The sequence below is a fragment of the Oreochromis niloticus genome, linkage group LG3 (genome assembly GCF_001858045.2).
Source record: "Oreochromis niloticus isolate F11D_XX linkage group LG3, O_niloticus_UMD_NMBU, whole genome shotgun sequence".
Lineage (NCBI taxonomy): Eukaryota > Metazoa > Chordata > Actinopteri > Cichliformes > Cichlidae > Oreochromis > Oreochromis niloticus.
The window spans coordinates 30,070,071-30,088,800 of record NC_031967.2 but is presented as its reverse complement, the minus strand read 5'-3'; the positions used below and the strand labels follow the sequence as shown (position 1 = coordinate 30,088,800).

The 18,730-nt window shown below is 38.6% G+C and overlaps 1 protein-coding gene across 2 annotated transcripts; it reads left to right on the top strand.

Moving 5' to 3' along the window:
• The first annotated feature begins 13,249 nt into the window (after positions 1-13,249).
• LOC109197561 (G2/M phase-specific E3 ubiquitin-protein ligase) lies at positions 13,250-18,673 on the top strand. 2 transcript variants are annotated; one of them, XM_019352771.2, is made up of 11 exons: positions 13,250-13,531; positions 14,192-14,328; positions 14,592-14,898; positions 15,545-15,627; positions 15,781-15,833; positions 16,064-16,102; positions 16,327-16,637; positions 16,753-16,928; positions 17,204-17,373; positions 17,917-18,131; positions 18,231-18,673. In XM_019352771.2, the coding sequence occupies exons 1-11, from the start codon at positions 13,345-13,347 to the stop codon at positions 18,464-18,466; spliced, it is 1,914 nt and encodes a 637-aa protein (XP_019208316.1). In that variant the 5' UTR covers positions 13,250-13,344; the 3' UTR covers positions 18,467-18,673. The 2 variants fall into 2 exon arrangements, with proteins under 2 accessions (XP_019208316.1, XP_019208317.1); XM_019352772.2 differs by lacking the exon at positions 14,192-14,328.
• Positions 18,674-18,730: the final 57 nt, after the last annotated feature.

Below are 18,730 nucleotides of genomic sequence, written 5' to 3'. Positions count from 1 at the left end.
CAATAAAATTGATTCATGTTTGTGGCTGTAATGTGACAAAATGTGGGAAAGTTCAAGGGGGCAAATTCAAAACAGAACAAAAATCTGAAAAAGGAAAATCTAACTGTTAAGCTAAGGATACTCAAAAAAAACCTCAGCATGACACTAAATAAGGTGACTCTCCTTCATGGTGACACATCAAGACGACTGGCCACTTGTGGGCAGTTTGTCTGCCCACAAGTGGTACAGCTGACATACACACAACTGGTATCTGTTATAGTAAAAGTTCCTGTTCTCTATATGGCAAGCTCTATGGCTACACTGTAGGTTTTAAAAATCTTTTGACTGTGCTGGTGCTCTTTACTTGTTATGGTTAATTAGTCCAGTTGGTTAACTTTAGATTGTTACTGACAATGATAAACAATCTCCTCCTTCTTAGAAAAGGGGGACACAATCTCCAAAGTGTCCTCCTTTTCCAAGTAGTACAGGTGTTAAAGATAGCAAAGGAGGGAATAAAGAAGTTTAATCCCCAGTTGTATTTTGCTCAAACCAATGAGATTAGTACTGTCTCTCCATTTTGTTTTTTAGCTCAGCAGAGAAAACAGATAAGGTTGAAGCTAACCTTGAAACTTGAACTTGTTGTAGGATATTATAAATACAAATATCCTTACCAGACATCTGTGCATGGCCATCTGAAAAGTGAAAGAGAAAATAATTATAAAAATGTGAAACCAGCGTACTGCATATCATGATTTACATTTTGAAGCATTAGTCAGACAGAAAGTCAACTTGGATCTACACTAGAATTCTGAAAGTTCCTCGAACTTTCAGAATTGTTTACATTTTGGGAATGGGGCAGTTCAGATTATAATGATTGGTCAAAAATGTACTTTCATAAGTGCTATATATAAAGTATATATGAACTTTGCTTGCTCACTACCCAAACATCAAGTGAAAACAAAAGTAAACATTTAGTGAAGATATGTCTGTGAAGGTTCTCAGTCATCCAGGTCATCGTAGTCAAAGGAGTTTGCAAAGAAAAGCGTCTGGACTTCTTTGAGTTGCTTGAAGACGTTTCACCTCTCATCCGAGAAGCTTCTTCAGTTCTAAGGTCAAATGGCCGAGAGTCCCAGATTTAAACCCAGTGGGAGTGTCCCCCCAAGGAGGGACAAAGGACCCCCTGGTGATCCTCTAATCACATGCGCCAAGGTGTGAAAGTGGGTGTGGGACCTAATCAGCCAGGGTTTCGGGTGAGCTCATTGTGAAACCTGGCCCCACCCTATCATGTGATTTCCTGAGGTCAGATGGCCCAGGGTGTGAGTGGGCATTAAGGCGTCTGGGGAGGGAACTCAAAACTGGATTATAGATGGCAGACAGTTGGTGTCGTAAACCACCGCCTCTGTTCAAAGATGGTCGCTCACAGTGGACATAGATGGCCTCTTTCACTCCTCTTTCAAACCATCTGTCCTCTCTGTCCAATATGTGAACATTGGCATCCTCGAAAGAGTGACCTTTATCCTTTAGATGCAGATGGACTGCTGAGTCTTGTCCCGTGGAGGTGGCTCTTCTATGTTGTGCCATGCGCTTGTGAAGTGGCTGTTTGGTCTCTCCAATGTAGAGGTCCGGGCATTCCTCGCTGCACTGTACAGCATACACCACGTTGTTCAGTCTGTGTTTTGGAGTTTTGTCTTTCGGGTGAACCAGTTTGTGTCTGAGTGTGTTGCTGGGTCTGAAGTACACTGGGATGTCATGCTTGGAGAAAACTCTCCTGAGTTTCTCTGATACACCAGCTACATAGGGGATGACAACGTTGTTGCGTCTGTCTTTCTTATCCTCCCTCGCTGGTGTCTGATCTTCTTTTCTGTGCCTTTTTGCTGACTTTATGAACGCCCAGTTAGGATAACCACATGTTTTCAGTGCTTCCTTTACATGTGTGTGTTCCTTCTTTTTCCCTTCAGGCTTAGAGGGAACAAGTTCTGACATTTAGTGAAGACTTTTGTTTTACACACATCTGCCTGTGCATACTCTGTATGAAAATGCGGGGTTACAATGATCAGTTTCAACTTCATTCTTCAGGTATTATAAAAATGTTATAGCTACACAGCACATTGTAAGTTTTATAAAGACCAATGGCAATTTGAGAGTTAAAAACCCTACTATTAACTAGTAAGTAAACATTGTTAACACTAAACTAAAACCTGTTTGAAATTTAATGATCAAGTTGTACTTGATCAGTAGTAGTTAACATCATGTCACTGAACTCAGCACTGCAGTGAGCGCATAGTTACTCTTTACTAAATTTCTATTTGTCCATACAAAAAATATAACAAATAACCCAATTAACTTGAAATGTGATCACAGCACACCCAGTGACTTTACTGATTTCCTTTTGACTACATTATAAAGTGAAACATACTCCTGCTTTCACCTCTTGGTATTTGCTCCTTTACCATTTCTTGACTCTCTTTCTCATTTTGGATCCATCTACAAGCAGGCTACCAAGTGGGCTGCTTTACAGTATAGTAGAGTATTTTTTTTTTCATTACAACAGCTCTTAAAGATGTACAGTTGAACCTTTAATTAACATTGTACTCTGTCCAGTCTTCATACAAACTAGGTAATGAGAAAAAAAAAATCAAATTTCTTTCTCACCATTGCATAAGAGAATGATCATCACAGAGAAACAGCAGACAAACTGCTGGAGAGCCATTGCTAACCACACCTGTCTGAATTTGACTTTCTGACTTTTAAATTTAGTATGCTTAGCCCCTCCCACAGGGCATTTACTGTCGGACACAGGCTGTCCTAAATGGCCTTCCCATCACTAAGCAAAGAATTAACATAGATACAAAACAAGGTAACAAATCAAAGGACTTGATACTTGAATTTAGGGGACATTGCATATTTATACAAAAAACTGCATGCAGTTTGCATGCAAAGAATGCATTAAAAAAACGGTTATAGATGGAAGAAAACTAAAAACGTATACAGACCACGTTTCTGAAACAAAATCTTCCATGGTTGCTTTCTTCATCTAACAGTGGGATGCTGGTCTGAATAAAAAATTATTGCTTATTGCTGTGACATATTAACATGTATTTAACGGTATTTGGTGGTTTCTGTGGTGGGTGTGGCCCATGGCTCAGCTGCAGGGGGAGGGTATTGCAGTGGCTTCGGGTGTCAGCAGAGGCTGGTTGGGCGGCTGATAACAATTGAATCCTGGTATCTGGCAGAGGAGGCAAAAAAACAAAAGCAATGAAAAAGAAGAGCACTGAATTGCAGATTGAGTCCTGTGTGTCGTGCTGGGTGTCTTTGTAACCCTGAGTGTTACAGTACAATTTTGACATTTTCTGTTAATACTTGAATGTTTCGGGTTGTTTTTTTTTTAGTTAAATAACCATCAGGTAAAAAGTCCATTGGTGCAACCAGTAGAAAATTATATCACTGTAATGGATGACACAAAATGCTGCTGATTCAGAGGCTTACAAAATGCTCAACAATAAAAAAAATTTAAAAGGTCAGTGTAGTTGGATATAGTAAGATTCAAAGGACTTCAGTATTGAGGAAAAGTGCTACATTGGATATAAATTGTGTGGAGGGTATTACTATACACTTCAAACTTTTCCTGCTAAACTTTGTGTCGGGGTGTGGTCTGCAGCTCGGCTGCAGGGGAAGGGTGGTGCAATGGGTTTAGGGGGTGAGTGCCAGTGGAGGATGGCCGGCACAGCTGGTATTCATCATTCCTACCATGTCTCCCCTATGTTCGGTTAGGTTCTGCTTGTCAGTGTGGTTGCTATTCATTTGCTGTTTTACATTGGTAGTCACTTCTCTGATGTGTTTTGTCTTTAATTTTATTGTCCCATTGTGACTGTCTTGAGCTGCATCTTGCTGCCCTCCTGTGTCCAACTCCCTGATTACCCTTTTTTGTATAAATAATGCCGCTTTTACCTTAGTCCTGGTCTTAGTATCATGTTCACCTTTCTGTGTGTTCCTCTTTGGACTTTAAGTCAGGGCCACTCAGGCGGTCTGGATTCAAGCACAGTTGAGAACTCCAGGTTGACTGGTTGGAAGAGGCAAAACAGCAAAAAGTGGCCTCTAGCTTCATGTTGTCTTGCTGAGCTTGCCCATTGGTCTGGGGCAAGCTCAGACTTGAGTTGAAATGTCTTAATAAATACAAAGACGCAGTTTCTTATACAGCGGTGGAGACATGACAAAATTGAATACAAATATTTTTACAGATATTTGTTTGTTTTTTAGGAGGTTTTACATGACTCTATACACCTCTGACCATGACTCAAATATAGAAGATATCCACAAATTTCCTAGTGCTTTAGCTCTACCTCATTTAACAGAAGCTCAAGTTAGGTTGTTGTAATAAGGCACCTGCTACAGATGGCTTCCCTGCTTATACAAAGACTTCTGGCGAACCCTGTCCACACCATTTATAAGAATGATTGAAGAATTTATGATTACCTCTAGAATTTCTCCACCATGAATACTGCAGTGATTGCCCACTTTCTCTGGTAAATACAGACATTAAAATGATAAGCAAGGTCCTTGCATCCCACTTAGAAAAAGTAATTCCAGCACTTTTTCATCCTGACTAGATGGGTTTTATTGAAGGCAGACATTCAGCTATTAATACTCGTAGACTAATTAGCTTAATGCAGCTTTCACACTATCAAAAAAGTAACAGTCTAATTGTATCACTTGATGCAGAAAAAGCATTTGACAAAGTCAGCTGGAAATTCCTCTTTGCAATATTTTAAGAAATTTGGATTTGGAGAATAATTTTTCAACTGGAAAAGAGCATTTTACATGGTAAATGGTAAATGGCCTAGTCATTCACCCATTCACGCACACATTCACACACTGGTGATGGCAAGCTATGTTGTAGCCACAGCCACCCTGGGGCGCACTGACAGAGGCAAGGCTGCCGGACACTGGCGCCACCGGGCCCTCTGACCACCACCAGTAGGCAACGGGTGAAGTGTCTTGCCCAAGGACACAACGACCGAGACTGTCCGAGCCGGGGCTCGAACCGGCAACCTTCCGATTACAAGGCGAACTCCCAACTCTTGAGCCACGATCGCCCCCCACATATCATCAATGGCACCAGGCAAGGATGTTCGCTCTCTCCATCGCTATTTCCTTTACTCATAGAACCACTAGCTGTAATTATAAGACAAAACAGCAATATTAAAGGTATTTCAACATCTAATAAATAACAATAAATAATAAATAATCTAATAACAAAATTCTTCTTTATACAGATGATGTGTTATTGCTGCTTCAGGACCCCCACTCTTCTTTGCAACAATCATTCAAGATTATGGATTTGTTTTTTGAAGTCGCCAGCTACACTGTAAAATGGTCAGAATCCTCTATTTTTATCAATCTGTGTGAATGAGGAGCATGTAGCACATTTTGTTTCACCCCATAATCTTCAAACAGGCAGTATTAAATATTTAGGTATTAATGTTTCCTCAAAGCTGACAGAGTTGTTCAGTTTTTCACCCCTTTGCTTAAATTGATTCAAGAGGATTTAGGAAGGATAGTGACAAAAATCAGTGATCAATTATCTATTATCTAATGACCCCCATATCAGTCAAACATTTAAAAAACATCTGCTTTGGATATGCTGTTTTCACAGCCTCCCCTATCACTAACTTACTAGCCTCACATTCTCTTCAAACTCCTATTTGAAATAATCTAGACATCACAAACAATTTAAAAAAAACCCCCATTAAACTTCACCTCTCGGAAAATCAAATGAATAACACTCTTTATCATGTTATCCAGAATAAAACTTATCAATCTTTATAATTTTTGTCATTGACAATTTGTAGTTTCTTGAGTACTTTCAACCCCTACTAACTTAACTCTCCCTAACCCAGTACAGAAACTGCTGAGTGTCGCCAGTTGAAAATCCTATGTGAAATTTACTTATCTCTGTGCAATTCTGATACACCAATATATGTACCCGTATGAAAATAGGAACGTGACCTCTCAAATACTGAGTTCTGGAATGAGATGTGTATTTGAACTTGCAGCAAATACAGTATAAAGTTAAGAAATGTACATAAAAATTACAGTTAATAACTGTAAAATGGCAACGGTAAATTACCATTAAATCAAAAAGAGTAAGTGATTGTAATATGTACATTACATTTCTGTAAATTGAAAAACGGTGATTTGCTTTTATCTTTACACTGCTAATATGTTGAAAATATATTAATGTACTGTAATATGGCACACTGTCTTTGAAAACAACAGGAAAAATCTGTAACATTATTTACAATTAATCACCCTACAATTTACATAATAACTCTGTATGAATGACAATCTTTCCTGCTTTTTTTACTTGAATTTATGATTTACAACTGTATGTTAATTACCTAAAACATACCGTACTTTTAATTTTAACAAAATGTCAAAACATTGTTAGAATTATTGTGAAAATCACGGTGATTTTTTTTAATATTAACAAGCTCAGGCTGTTTGATAAAACAGAATATGTTAACAGTACATACAAACAATTACTAATAATAAAAAGATATGTATATTTCTTTAAGCTCTAGAGTCTCACCAAGTATAACACAGCTATTTACAATGAAAAAAAATATTTTGTGGCATAGGGAGGTTTAAATCATGGATTTACCACTGTTCAGTCCGTGTTCAATCTGTTTGAGTGTGATACCACCTGCTGAAATTAAAATTAATTGATCAAAATGAAATACAAAAAAATAATGAAATAATGTTAATAAATTGGTGTAGTTTGCAAGGTCAAGAGCAGTCAACGAATGTATTATAAAAGCTGTAACAATCAGTTTCCTTTAAGTCCATGCACGTTTTGGAGACAATGCATCGCGTGTCTAAACCGTCACATATATATATATATAACTTAGATAGGAGGGTACTATGTTGTCAGAAATAGCTGTCTGACTGTGAGGTACTGCAACAGCAGAGGGCACCAATACTCCTTGGAAGCGTGTAGTCCGCCAAACCAATGAAGAAGAAGATAGCGCCACTTCTAACGGTCCAGACTGACTCGCTCAGCAAGGGAGTGCCCCCAGCACCCTGCGCCGAACCAACAACCTTCTATTTCAGTGTAAGTATATCATCAGACTTGAAACGTATATCAGCTGTAACCATAGTTCGCTTGGTCGGTTTTCTTGTTGCATTGAAAGCGTTCTGTCGCAGGCTTTGCCTTCAGTCCTGTTTAGTTTTCTGGAAAGTTCATGCTAATGCAGCAGGTTGAAGATTTTAGCTAGCTTTACTTTGAAACAAACACCTGTTTAATTTAACAGGAGCAGCTAAAGACAATGTTCCTTTTTGATTTATTTAGGGCTATGTATTTCATTGACTATGTGCACGTTAGCATATACTACTTCTGGTGCGGAAACTCCTGTGGGGAGCTTTGTTTCCGGTGTCCTATTTGCGCCTTGTTTAAGGTCCAAAACAAGTTAAGCAAATGAATGAATCAAGCGGCGATTTACATTTCTATAGATGTCTTGGGCATTTACCCAATATATCTGTAAATGATGTTCATCGACTTGTCGATATTTTTCCCCTGCACCTCAGGGCAAAAGAGAAAAGGGATTCAAATGTTATATTTCTCAGCTGTCCCTCGTTTATCGCGGGTGTTATGTTCTAAAAATAACCAGCGATCGGTGAAATCAAGTAGCCAGTTTTATTTTTTGACGCGTGGACATCGTGGACATACAGTACTGCACTTCAGAGTCACACTGCTAGCGATCGATGCAGCGATTCTGTACTGTACAGGAGAGACGTCACGGAGGAGATCATCTGCAGCGATCAGGATGCAGGACACAATGTGATGTAAAAAAAAAAAAAAGCATGCAAACTTGCACTAAAAATCTGCGAAACAGCGAGGTGAAAGGTGAACTGCGTTATAGCGAGGGACCACTGTAATTTTGAAGGTAAGTCACAACACACCCTTCATAAATACTAATGTAGAGAAACCCTTACCAGCAATCGTTCATTTTTTTGTGTGGCTTTTTTTCATGGTTTGTTAACATGCTGTGTAGGTGTGTACTTGACTAGCTGATATCGACATAATGGGGAAACATCTGGTTTGACCAGGGCTCGCAAAATTTCAAAATCTCTGGCAGCCCTTCGGGCAGGCACTCTTCGGTTTTTGGTAGCCCAAAATAAATTTAAGTAGCCCGAATAAAAAAGAGAGCAATTAATTTTTTAATGTTTTGTTTCCTTTACAATATTATACATTAAAGTATAATATTGTAACGGAAACAAAAATTAATCAGAAAATTGTTAAAATACAAATCACAACTGTATAAAAATTACAATCATCAACTCGAATACTTGTTTCTAATTGAACAGAAATTTCTATGAACTTGTAAGAACTGTGTAGAACATGAATCAGTCTGTGTCAGATCCTGAATCTGAAATTTCCACTGAAGTCAAGGGTAAGAGGCAAGTGGAACCAAGATCGAGGCCATTTGCTTTTTGAAGTTTGCAAAGACTGCTAAATTTTGACAATGGTAGTTCACTCTTTGCAACATAGTACGCTTTTGAAAGATTTTTCAGGACTTCTTCTTGTGCTTGGTTTATTTTTAGTATGTTTTTTTGCAATTGCTGTTTGTTCTGGGAAAGATATTGCAGACTGAGCAATAATGCATTTCTTGCATTTCTCATGGGTTCTGATGGGGTCTTTCTTAAAATTACTGGTCCCAGTAACAAAGGCGCTTGGCGACTCAGATATCGAGGGAAACTCACGACACACCTGGCAGAACATCATGTTATTTATCTCGTCATATTCCAGCCACATAAATTCTTTTGTCCATGAAACCAAAAAAGCTGAGCTTTCTTTTTGCCTCAGTGTGATTTGTCATAACTTTTCCGTTTTGTGGTAGGCTTTTCATTGGGTGCCCCTTCTTCACCCTGACCTGTCTTATTTGGCTCAGCAGAACTAAAATACCGGCGTAAATCCTGCTGCTTTTACACACGTACTTACATAACGGTCGGCGATTCTCTGCGCAATCAACCTCTCACATGTTTAAGCTTGCTGTGGGAGATTTCACTTGTCACGTTTGAATAGTAAGCTAATGAGTGATAAGACGATGTCAGAGGAATTGGTGCGCAATTAATCGTCACTCACCAATCAGTGCTGCCGCTCTCTATACACCGTTCGCGCGATCGCAAAGTGAAAGTGAAAGCAAAAAACAAGCGCAAATTCAAATGCGATTTCAATATGTCACATATTGACAGAGGCTCATCGATGCCAATGACATATTACTCAGCTACATTTGCGAAAGAAAATGCAAAAGCATTGACACATAGTTTTCCTTCCTATGATAGCCCGACGGGCAGGGCTGAGATAGATTTTGGTAGCCCGACTGGAAAAATCGCTAGCCCCGGGACGTCGGGCTAGCGATTTTGCGAGCCCTGGGTTTGACTATTGTTCACCTGTAGTTTGAATGCTGAACATTTGCCTGTTTAAATGTCTTCTGCTGCAGTAATGCAGTTCTGCTTGTGTTGTGTAATGTAAACAACTGATCGATCTAAACTCTTTAAACGTCAAAATTGATCATTAGATTTTTTATGACACAACAGTGGTGAGTGTTCCCACCTTCTCCTCTTTGTAACTTAACGTGATCTTTCCATTTTCGAGTTTTGGACATGATTTTGGAGTATATCTTCGCAGTAGCGATTGACCGCAAAGTAAAGCTACCGGAAATGTACAACCCCACATCCGGCCTCAAACCAGGAAGTTAGCATTTTCTCGTGCACAGGGTCAATTGCAACCTGCTTCTGCCATCCTGACTGTTGTAGAGGAAATTAAAAAAAAAAATATGAGTTGGGTCAGTCATATACTCTGAATAAGTTCACTACACTTCTTAAAACTGAAACAACATTATCTGATGAGGGTATTTCCAAGCTTTGTGAGGCGGTCAAGGGATCCAGATATGTGTAACAGGTGAGCAATCAGCTGAGTCTTCATCAGATGTACTGTGTGACATTAGTGATGGTAAGATATTCAAAAGTAGTCCTTTTTTTTTTTTTTTTTTTACCAAAATCCATTATGTTTCAAACTACTGCTATACCAAGATGCCTTTGAAGTTGTTAATCCTTTAGGTTATGGAAATAAATAGATAAAACTGTAGTTAAAGGAACCATGTTTTGCATGCTGGAGATAATTTGGGCTCACATTGCACTGGTGGCTTCTGCTTTAGTCGTACACAACATTTCTGTAGATACTGTACTTTTTAATTTGTATATGCTCCCTCTTGGCGGCGTCATCAGGAGGCATGGAGTGAACTTCCACAGTTACGCTGATGATACTCAGCTGTATATCTCCGTGTCTCCTGACGACACCAGACCAATGGATGCCCTTTTTAACTGTATTCTAGATATAAAATCTTGGATGGCAGAAAACTTTTTACAGCTTAACCAGGACAAAACTGAAGTTTTAATCATCGGTCCTGAGGCTCAGAGAGAGAAACTCTTGTCTAAATTACAGGCATTTTCACTATGCCCTTCACTACAAGTGAAAAACCTGGGTGTTATTCTTGACTCTGAGCTTGGTTTTATCCCACATATTAAACACGTAACCAAAATTGGATTTTATCGTCTAAAAAATATAGCCAGAGTCCGCTCTATTCTCTCTCGGGCCAACACGGAGATGCTGATGCATGCTTTTATTACCAGTCGCATTGATTACTGTAATGCCCTGCTCTCTGGTCTCCCCAAAAAGAATATTTCACCTTTGCAACTTTTGCAAAACTCTGCAGCTCGTGTGCTGACGAAGACCAGAGGGCGGGCCCACATTACACCGGTTTTACAATCGCTGCATTGGCTCCCCGTGTGTTTCAGGATCGATTTTAAAGTTCTTTTATTGGTTTTTAAATGTCTTAATGGTCTTGGGGCTTCTTATCTCTCAGATCTGCTTTTACCATATGAACCCTCGCGGACCCTGAGGTCCTCTGGTACTGGCCTTTTGATTGTCCCTAAAGTCAGGACACATACTCACGGAGAGGCAGCTTTTCAGTGGTATGGTCCTCGTCTGTGGAACAGCCTGCCGGAGGAGCTCAGGGCCGCAGAGAACGTTCATGTTTTTAAGAACAGGCTCAAGACCCACCTTTTTAATTTAGCTTTTAACTAACGTTTATTTATTTTATGCTTATTTATTCTATCCTGTTATTCTATTTATATTAATTTAGTTTTATCTAATATTTATTGATTGTATTCTTATTCATTTTTTATGTTCTTACTCTGTTTATACTTATATTTATATTGTATCCCACTCTTATTTATTTTATCTTTTTATCCTGTTTATATTCTTATTAGGTCATATCTCCAGTGTTTCCTCGGAGGGGGCTCTCTGCACCTGGGCTGTGATCGACCGTGGCTGCTGGGGCCCTGTGGATCCTCTCAGCCTGGCTGGGGGGCTTCTTTGCCTCCCTCCTGCTGTGTGCCCAGCCTGGAGGCTGCGGTCTGTGACCGGCTCCCGGTGCAGACAGCTCCCTGTGATAGTGTTTCCTCACTTGGCTAATGCGTACCCAGCCCAATTTTACTCTTTAAGTGTGTGTGTGTGTGTGTGGGGGGGGGGGGCTGCTTTTAACCATGTAAAGCACTTTGTGCTACAGTTTTTTTTGTATGAAAAGTGCTTTATAAATAAAGATTGATTGATTGATGTACCCAGGTTTGCGTCACGCTGGCCCGCTGCGAGTGGGAGCACTGGAGAGTTAGAGGCTGCAAAAGTTTCCGTGGCTATCCACCCGTGACGTGAGGTAAATGTTCCAGAAAATTGTAACAAACTGCAAATACTGCCGCAGGTATTCTGGGAATCCATCCTACCTGACAAACCATCCTACCCGTTGTTTCTGCGCATGTGCACAACACGAAATTAAGTGGCGAACGGTCCTACCTTTGTGAATATTAGCTAGCAAAATACTCTGACGGGTAAAATTAAGTGGCAAATCATCCTACCTTTGTTAATAAGAGCTAGAAAAATACTCTGATGGGTAAAACGAAGTGCCAAACAATGCTACCTTTTTGAATGTTACCTACAAGCATACTTTAACAGGTAAATGGGCGGATATAGAGAAATTTTCTTAGGGTGGCATGAGGGTGGCAAAGAAATCAAATGGGGTGGCAAAATCAAAGCCTTTTTTTTCAAACACATATGCAGGTGGTTACATATGGTTAAAATAATTCAAATGCAGTACGTATGCACGTTTTTCATATAAATATAGTCTATAACTTAATTATTATCTGTAGCCCACATAATTACACACTTTAGTTACCGTACATAAAACATGTGAGTTATGATGTTATGTACTGTATAGCCTGTATAATAAATAAATATGTAGCCCAATAAGTATAAAATCCAGAAAGCTACACAACATGGGGCGGTTCATTTACAAAAACAAGTCTAACTTAAGTTTCACACTGTTTTTTGTTAGAAAACAATCACATTGTTACAGCTTAAATTACACAAAATGTCAGAAATCTGCACTGTCATGAACAAAAATTTTAACCTAATTTTTCATGATTTGTTGGATTAACTACGGTGGCCCTGAAGTGCAAACCACAAAAACAAATCACAAAACGCACAACAAATTGAAAAGCGCAACAACAAATTGAAAAGCGCAAAAACAAATTCACTAAACGCAAAAACAAATTGAAAAGCGCAAAAACAAATTCACTAAACGCAAAAACAAATTGAAAAGCGCAAAAACAAATCACAAAACGCACAACAAATTGAAAAGCGCAACAACAAATTGAAAAGCGCAAAAACAAATTGAAAAGCGCAAAAACAAATTCACTAAACGCAAAAACAAATTGAAAAGCGCAAAAACAAATTCACTAAACGCAAAAACAAATTGAAAAGCGCAAAAACAAATTCACTAAACGCAAAAACAAATTGAAAAGCACAAAAACAAATTCACTAAACGCAAAAACAAATTGAAAAACGCAAAACAAATTGAAAAGCGCAAAACAAATTGAAAAGCGCAAAAACAAATTGAAAAGCGCAAAAACAAATTGAAAAGCGCAACAACAAATTCACTAAACGCAAAAACAAATTGAAAAGTGCAAAAACAAATTGAAAAGCGCAACAACAAATTCACTAAACGCAAAAACAAATTGAAAAGCGCAAAACAAATTGAAAAGCGCAAAAACAAATTCACTAAACGCAACAACAAATTGAAAAGCGCAAAAACAAAAGAAGAATCACAAAAACAAATTGAGAAGCACAAAATAAAATTAAGATGCACGAAAACAAAAGAAGAATCACAAAAACAAATTGAGAAGCACAATTACATTAAGAAAACCGGAAAGGGTAGGTACCAGTCGGCAACAGGAGACATCACTGATTGGATGTCCGCGCTGTTCGTCTTTGGAACCGGAAGTTACTCTGCCTGTAGCGCATTTCGTTTGAAAAACGGCGGAATGTTTTGTCCTAGCTATGGGAAAAAGCTGGTTGAGGAGTCACCAAACTTTTGCAGCGGCTGTGGCGAGAGGCTTTATCACGCATCTTGCATCGGAGACACTTCACTCCCATTGAGTAAGTTAATAAGCATAATAAAATGTTTGTTATTTATTGATTTATTAGCCTAGCGTTAGCTGTTTCCAGACCATAGCAGACCAGAGGGCTGTTCCACTAAGCGAGCTCAGAAAATCGAGGCTCATTTGAAAATGCACGCAGCTGTCAAAATGACTGCTCAAGACCTTTCTAGTAGTGAAGGTTTGAGGGCAGTTCTAGTGTTAACAAACCTCGCAGCTAGGGTGCCACGGACCAGACTTGTCCACAAGCATATTGCATAATGAATGAGCAGAAAGACTGCAGGTTAGCCTGGTTCCTGGAACCGAATTTGGGGCAATCGAGCCTGGATTTTCAGAGTGAGCCTGGCTTTTGGGATTAGCTTGCTTCGTGGAACAGTCCTCTGAGCATTTCCACAACTGAAACGATAATAAATTAGTTCATTTATTATGTTTGGTTAACTTTAGGAACTAACACTATTATGTGTCTATACATTAAAACTTAGTGGTGTAGAATTGTATTGGTCAATAGTATCAGTTACATTGTCATTCCTTGGTAGAAATTTTCTAGTGAGATTATTCAGTGTTGTCCTTATTTGCGTGTTGTGTGGACAATGGAATGTCACATGAATGAATGTCTTTAATGTGTGACATTGTAGTACATTTTTCCTTTGTTTCCCTTTAGCATCACAGACTACCTCAAACTGCCCGACTCCAACCTTCAGCACCTTCTTAGAATACAGAAAAAAGAAAAATGAAGAGAGGCAAAAGTTTTCTGAAGGGAGGAAGGGCTTAAAGAAAAAGGAAAAAAGAAAGGTTCAGGTAGTTTGGCTAGCTCTGTCTGAAAACAAGTTGAGGTTAATTTTCTAATGACATTCTTTTGTTATTCCTTAGGGGAGTTGTGTAAAAAATGTTCAGTGTAGTAAAGCTATCCAGAATAAGAACAATTGTTTATGAGTAATTGTACATTTAGGTTGTCAGGAAGATCCCTCTTTTGCAGTTAATAAATATTCAAGTTTGAATAGATCTGCTTAGAGTCATATTAGTATCTACTTGGCCCATTGTTCATGTCTTTTTCCTTACAGATAAATGTCGGCTTGATGACCATTAAAAAGGGTGGTTTGAAGCCATACCGTGGAAAAACTATTTTCCTAACAACAGACCCTGACGCTACTGCCACAAGTCTGCTCAATCAAGCTGTTAAAAAAATGAAGGACTTTAACAAAGATCTAAAAGATGGACCTTTCCTTCTTCTGTATCCGGATGGCACTGAGGTCATTACTGTCCCTGGAACACAAAGACCATTTACACTTGAGGCTTATAAGGCTGAAGTTGGCAAGCCTTATCAAAGAATCACTGTTTTCATCTGCTTGAAGAGTGACTTTGAAGATGGTAAGCTGCTAATGTTTGTTTGGATTTTGACACACATTCCCTTAGTTTCAACAAATGCTAATTTTGAAATTGTGAAATGATAACATTACGCATAAAGCACCCAAGTCAATAGCATACCTACATTAAAATGGTGAATGGCCTGTATTTGATATAGCACCTTCTAGGGTTCTACAACCCCCCCAAGACACTTCACAACAAAACCAGTCATTCACCCACACACATTCACACACTGCTGGTGATTAGCTACAATGTGGACACAACTGTCCTGGGACTCACTGATTGAAGCAAGGCTGCTGTACACAGATGCCACCTATCCCTCCCACTACCACCACCTGGCATGGAGGGTGAAGTGTCTTGCCCAAGGACACAACAAATGTGACAGACTGAGCAGGGCTCAAACCTTCAACCTTTTGATTACAGGGCGGGCTTTTAACTCCTCTGCCACCATTGCTCCCTAAATTAGCTTGTATATGTTATGTTTCTTCCTGGAAACATGAAATTCAGCCATTTTTGGATCTACTGAGTCATGAGTTTTAAATGCTAACTTTATGCCTTTCGTATTAATCTATTATTGATGATCAAATAAAGTTTCATACATTAGTATGAATTTAGTTAGCTTAGCTTAATTTGTTTTCATGTTTTGTAGTTGGAGAAAACTCAGACTTGTCTGACTCTGACCCAGAGATTGTTATTAAAAGGCCCTCTGAGTTTGATCTTGCTGATACACTGGTAAGTACAATTTAAAATTTTTTATAGAGTTTTCTTGTTGTTTAGCCACCACCATTTGCCTCAGTTCAGTAAAACAGTTAATAGTTATATGTGAAATACATTTTGTGTGTGTGTGTGCGTGCTCGCGTGCGTGTGTTTGTTTGTTTGTTTCAGCCATGGGAACTTCAACATGAAAGCAGTCCTTTACAGAAAGCGGCAGAATATGAGTAAGTGATATTTGAAGAACATGTAATCTTTTACTGTTTTTTGCCTACACTTTGTATTAATGAGATATACACTTTTGTCATTCATTCTGTATATGGTTTTTGGAACATGGACTACATAATACTTGTATTGCTTGTTTGTTAGTTAATCAAGATGCTTAAATATTTTCAAAGTGTCAATTAATATTTTCACAGTACACAACAAAAATGCTTTTCTTTGTTCTCTAAGGAAGGGTGCTGGGGATCTTGTGCTTGCTAATGAAGTACAACAGGTAAAAAACTATTTTATTAGTAAAACAGTGCAGCAGACAATCTCCACCGCCTTTACTTTGCAATTAGATAACGATTCACTGTTTGCTGAGCCCCCAGAAGAACCTGTGTTAGTAATTTAAACATTTGAATCCAATTAACCGCCATCTTGTTCTGTACAAGACATCATGCAATCATGAGAGAAGTATATATACCTTTAAAAAAAAAAAGTTTCCCTTTTTTTTAGAGACACCAATTTGCAGGCACATGGAATTATTGCAAATTTGGCACTGGAACTTGACCACAAGAAGTTCAGCAGGTTCAATATATCAAGGTCAGCTGTATGGGATGGAGCTGTTAGAGGATTTCGACGCAGCACATACTCTGACAACTACGACATGTTCATCAAGTTTAATGATGATGCTGGCAGCTTTGAAGAAGGTTTGGATACAGGTGGCCCGAGGCGTGAATTCCTCACACTTCTTATGGGCAGTCTGCGAAATCGCCCCATCTTTGATGGACCTCCAGAGAGCCGTTATCTTGTATATAATTCAAGAGGTAGATGTTTTCTCCGTAATTATTACAATGGAAATTTTAATAAAAATTGGCGTATTTTTTTCATTAGCATATTTAATAGCAATTAACCATGATAATTATGTGCCCTGTATAACAGCTGCCAGGCAAGATGAGTACTTTTTAGCAGGAAAGATGATCGCTGTATCCATTGTGCATGGGGGACCAGCACCACATTTCCTCTCCAAGAACCTGGTCAACCACATCACAGGGAATCAGAGTTTCAGCGCCACTGTAGATGTGCAAGATGAGGAGATCACAAAAATTTTACATCAGGTAGAAAATTACCTAGGCTCAGGGAATGGGTTTACTTAGAAGACACTTGGGGCCAGTTTAAAAGATTTAATCGGGATAAAAGTTATCCGGGTTGGATCATATCTTGAAAGTAGATTCTGTAATCTGAAAGGACGGATTTCCAACTCCCAACAACACAAGTGAAATAACAAATTGATTATTTTTTTAATCCAATGTTTGAATGAATCGTAAAAGTAGTGAAAATTATATTTTTGTTTTTCTTACAGTAAACCTTTTTTTTTTTTTTTTTTTTATAGGTTCTGAAAGCTGAATCAGAGGAGTCTTTGCATAATCTTATTTTGCAAAACAGCACAATCTTCCAAACTGCTGGATGCCTCAGAAACGTCAAGCCTTTTGAGAAACAAGCATTTGTGGAGGAGTACCTCAGATGGTACATCCTTGAAAGAAACCAAAGTGTCATTCAACGGTAAACTCATTACTCCTTTTAAATTCAGGATGGCCAGTTGCTCATCACAGCAGCCACTGACATTTTCAGACCTTCAGATGTATATGAAAAAACTGATTCAGTAGCATCCGTGTGATCTGATGAACAACTAGTTAATTCCTGAGCCACTGTCGCACGCTATTAACCTTTTGACACTAGAACTCTAATTTAGTATACATTTATTGTTCACAATGACCCATAATAATCATAGTCATGCAACATGATTAATTTTTCAGTTATTTATAAAAAGAGGTGATCCCTTGTTTGACACACTTGTTTATTCCAGTGTGAAAGCACTATTTTTTTTTTAAATGCTAAAATCCCAATGAGCTCTTCTTTTTTTGCTGTCACAGTTAATTTCTGAGCGCTATGAATTGTTTTTGTGTATGAGTGATTCTATGCATTTGAAATCTGTCCAAATTTATAATGAAAGATCTAGTAGGTAAAGACATTTAAACACAATTTAGAAGACTGCAATAGTTATAGCTATAAACCAATTATTAGTTATTTGTCTATCCTTTGCAGATTTAAAGATGGACTGGAAAGTCTGAATTTTTTAAGTGCACTGCAACAAAATTCCAGTGTGCTGGCCCCACTCCTATGCTTCTCTGCCAAGGCCCTGACTGCTTCAGAACTGGAGAGCATGTTCAGACCAGATCTCAGCCCAGCAGGAAGCAACAAGCGGCATAAGGAGGTCCTAACACTTGGCTTTTGGGCAGATTATCTCCTTGATTGTGAAGGTTTGAATGACCATTTTTATTTGTTTATAGTTTTATGAAAGGAGAGGTGAGGAAATAAATTTTCTGTAATGTACTACAGTGTTTACTTTCTTCTTTCAGAGAAGGCAACAGCAGTGTGTCTGGAAGATTTGATGATGTTTGCCACAGGGCTGACGGCAGTTCCACCGGCAGGAATGACACCACCACCACGCATCCAGTTTTTAAGTGTTTCGCCTTTTCCAGTTGCAAACACCTGTGCAAATACTCTGAAGCTACCCATCTGTGACTCATACAGCATCTTTAAGGCCAACATGGACTTTGGAATTCAAAATGCTCCAGGATTTGGATGTTCTTAAATCAGCAAGGTCATCAAGTTACAGTTACTGAGTTACCCTGTTAGGTTCAGCTGCCGTTGGCATACTACTTAACACATTTATGTGACAAGCAACTTCCATATTGTTAAACATTTAGTTGTTTTTTCTGAATATTGTGTATGTTGGAAAAGTGACAGAAATGCTGGACACTATTTGTAAATGGTTTTATTAAAGAAAATTTTAAATGTTTCCTTGTGGTTAAATGTTAATATTTAAATCCATGCCAGTTGCTGTATATTATGAACA

Coding starts and splice junctions, on each gene's coding strand:
- LOC109197561 (XM_019352771.2), top strand. CDS start 13,345: ATGTCCGCGCTGTTCGTCTTTGGAACCGGAAGTTACTCTGCCTGTAGC. Junction 14,329..14,591: donor AGGAAAAAAGAAAGGTTCAG/GTAGTTTGGCTA, acceptor TTTTCCTTACAG/ATAAATGTCGGCTTGATGAC. Junction 15,834..16,063: donor CAGAAAGCGGCAGAATATGA/GTAAGTGATATT, acceptor TCTCTAAGGAAG/GGTGCTGGGGATCTTGTGCT.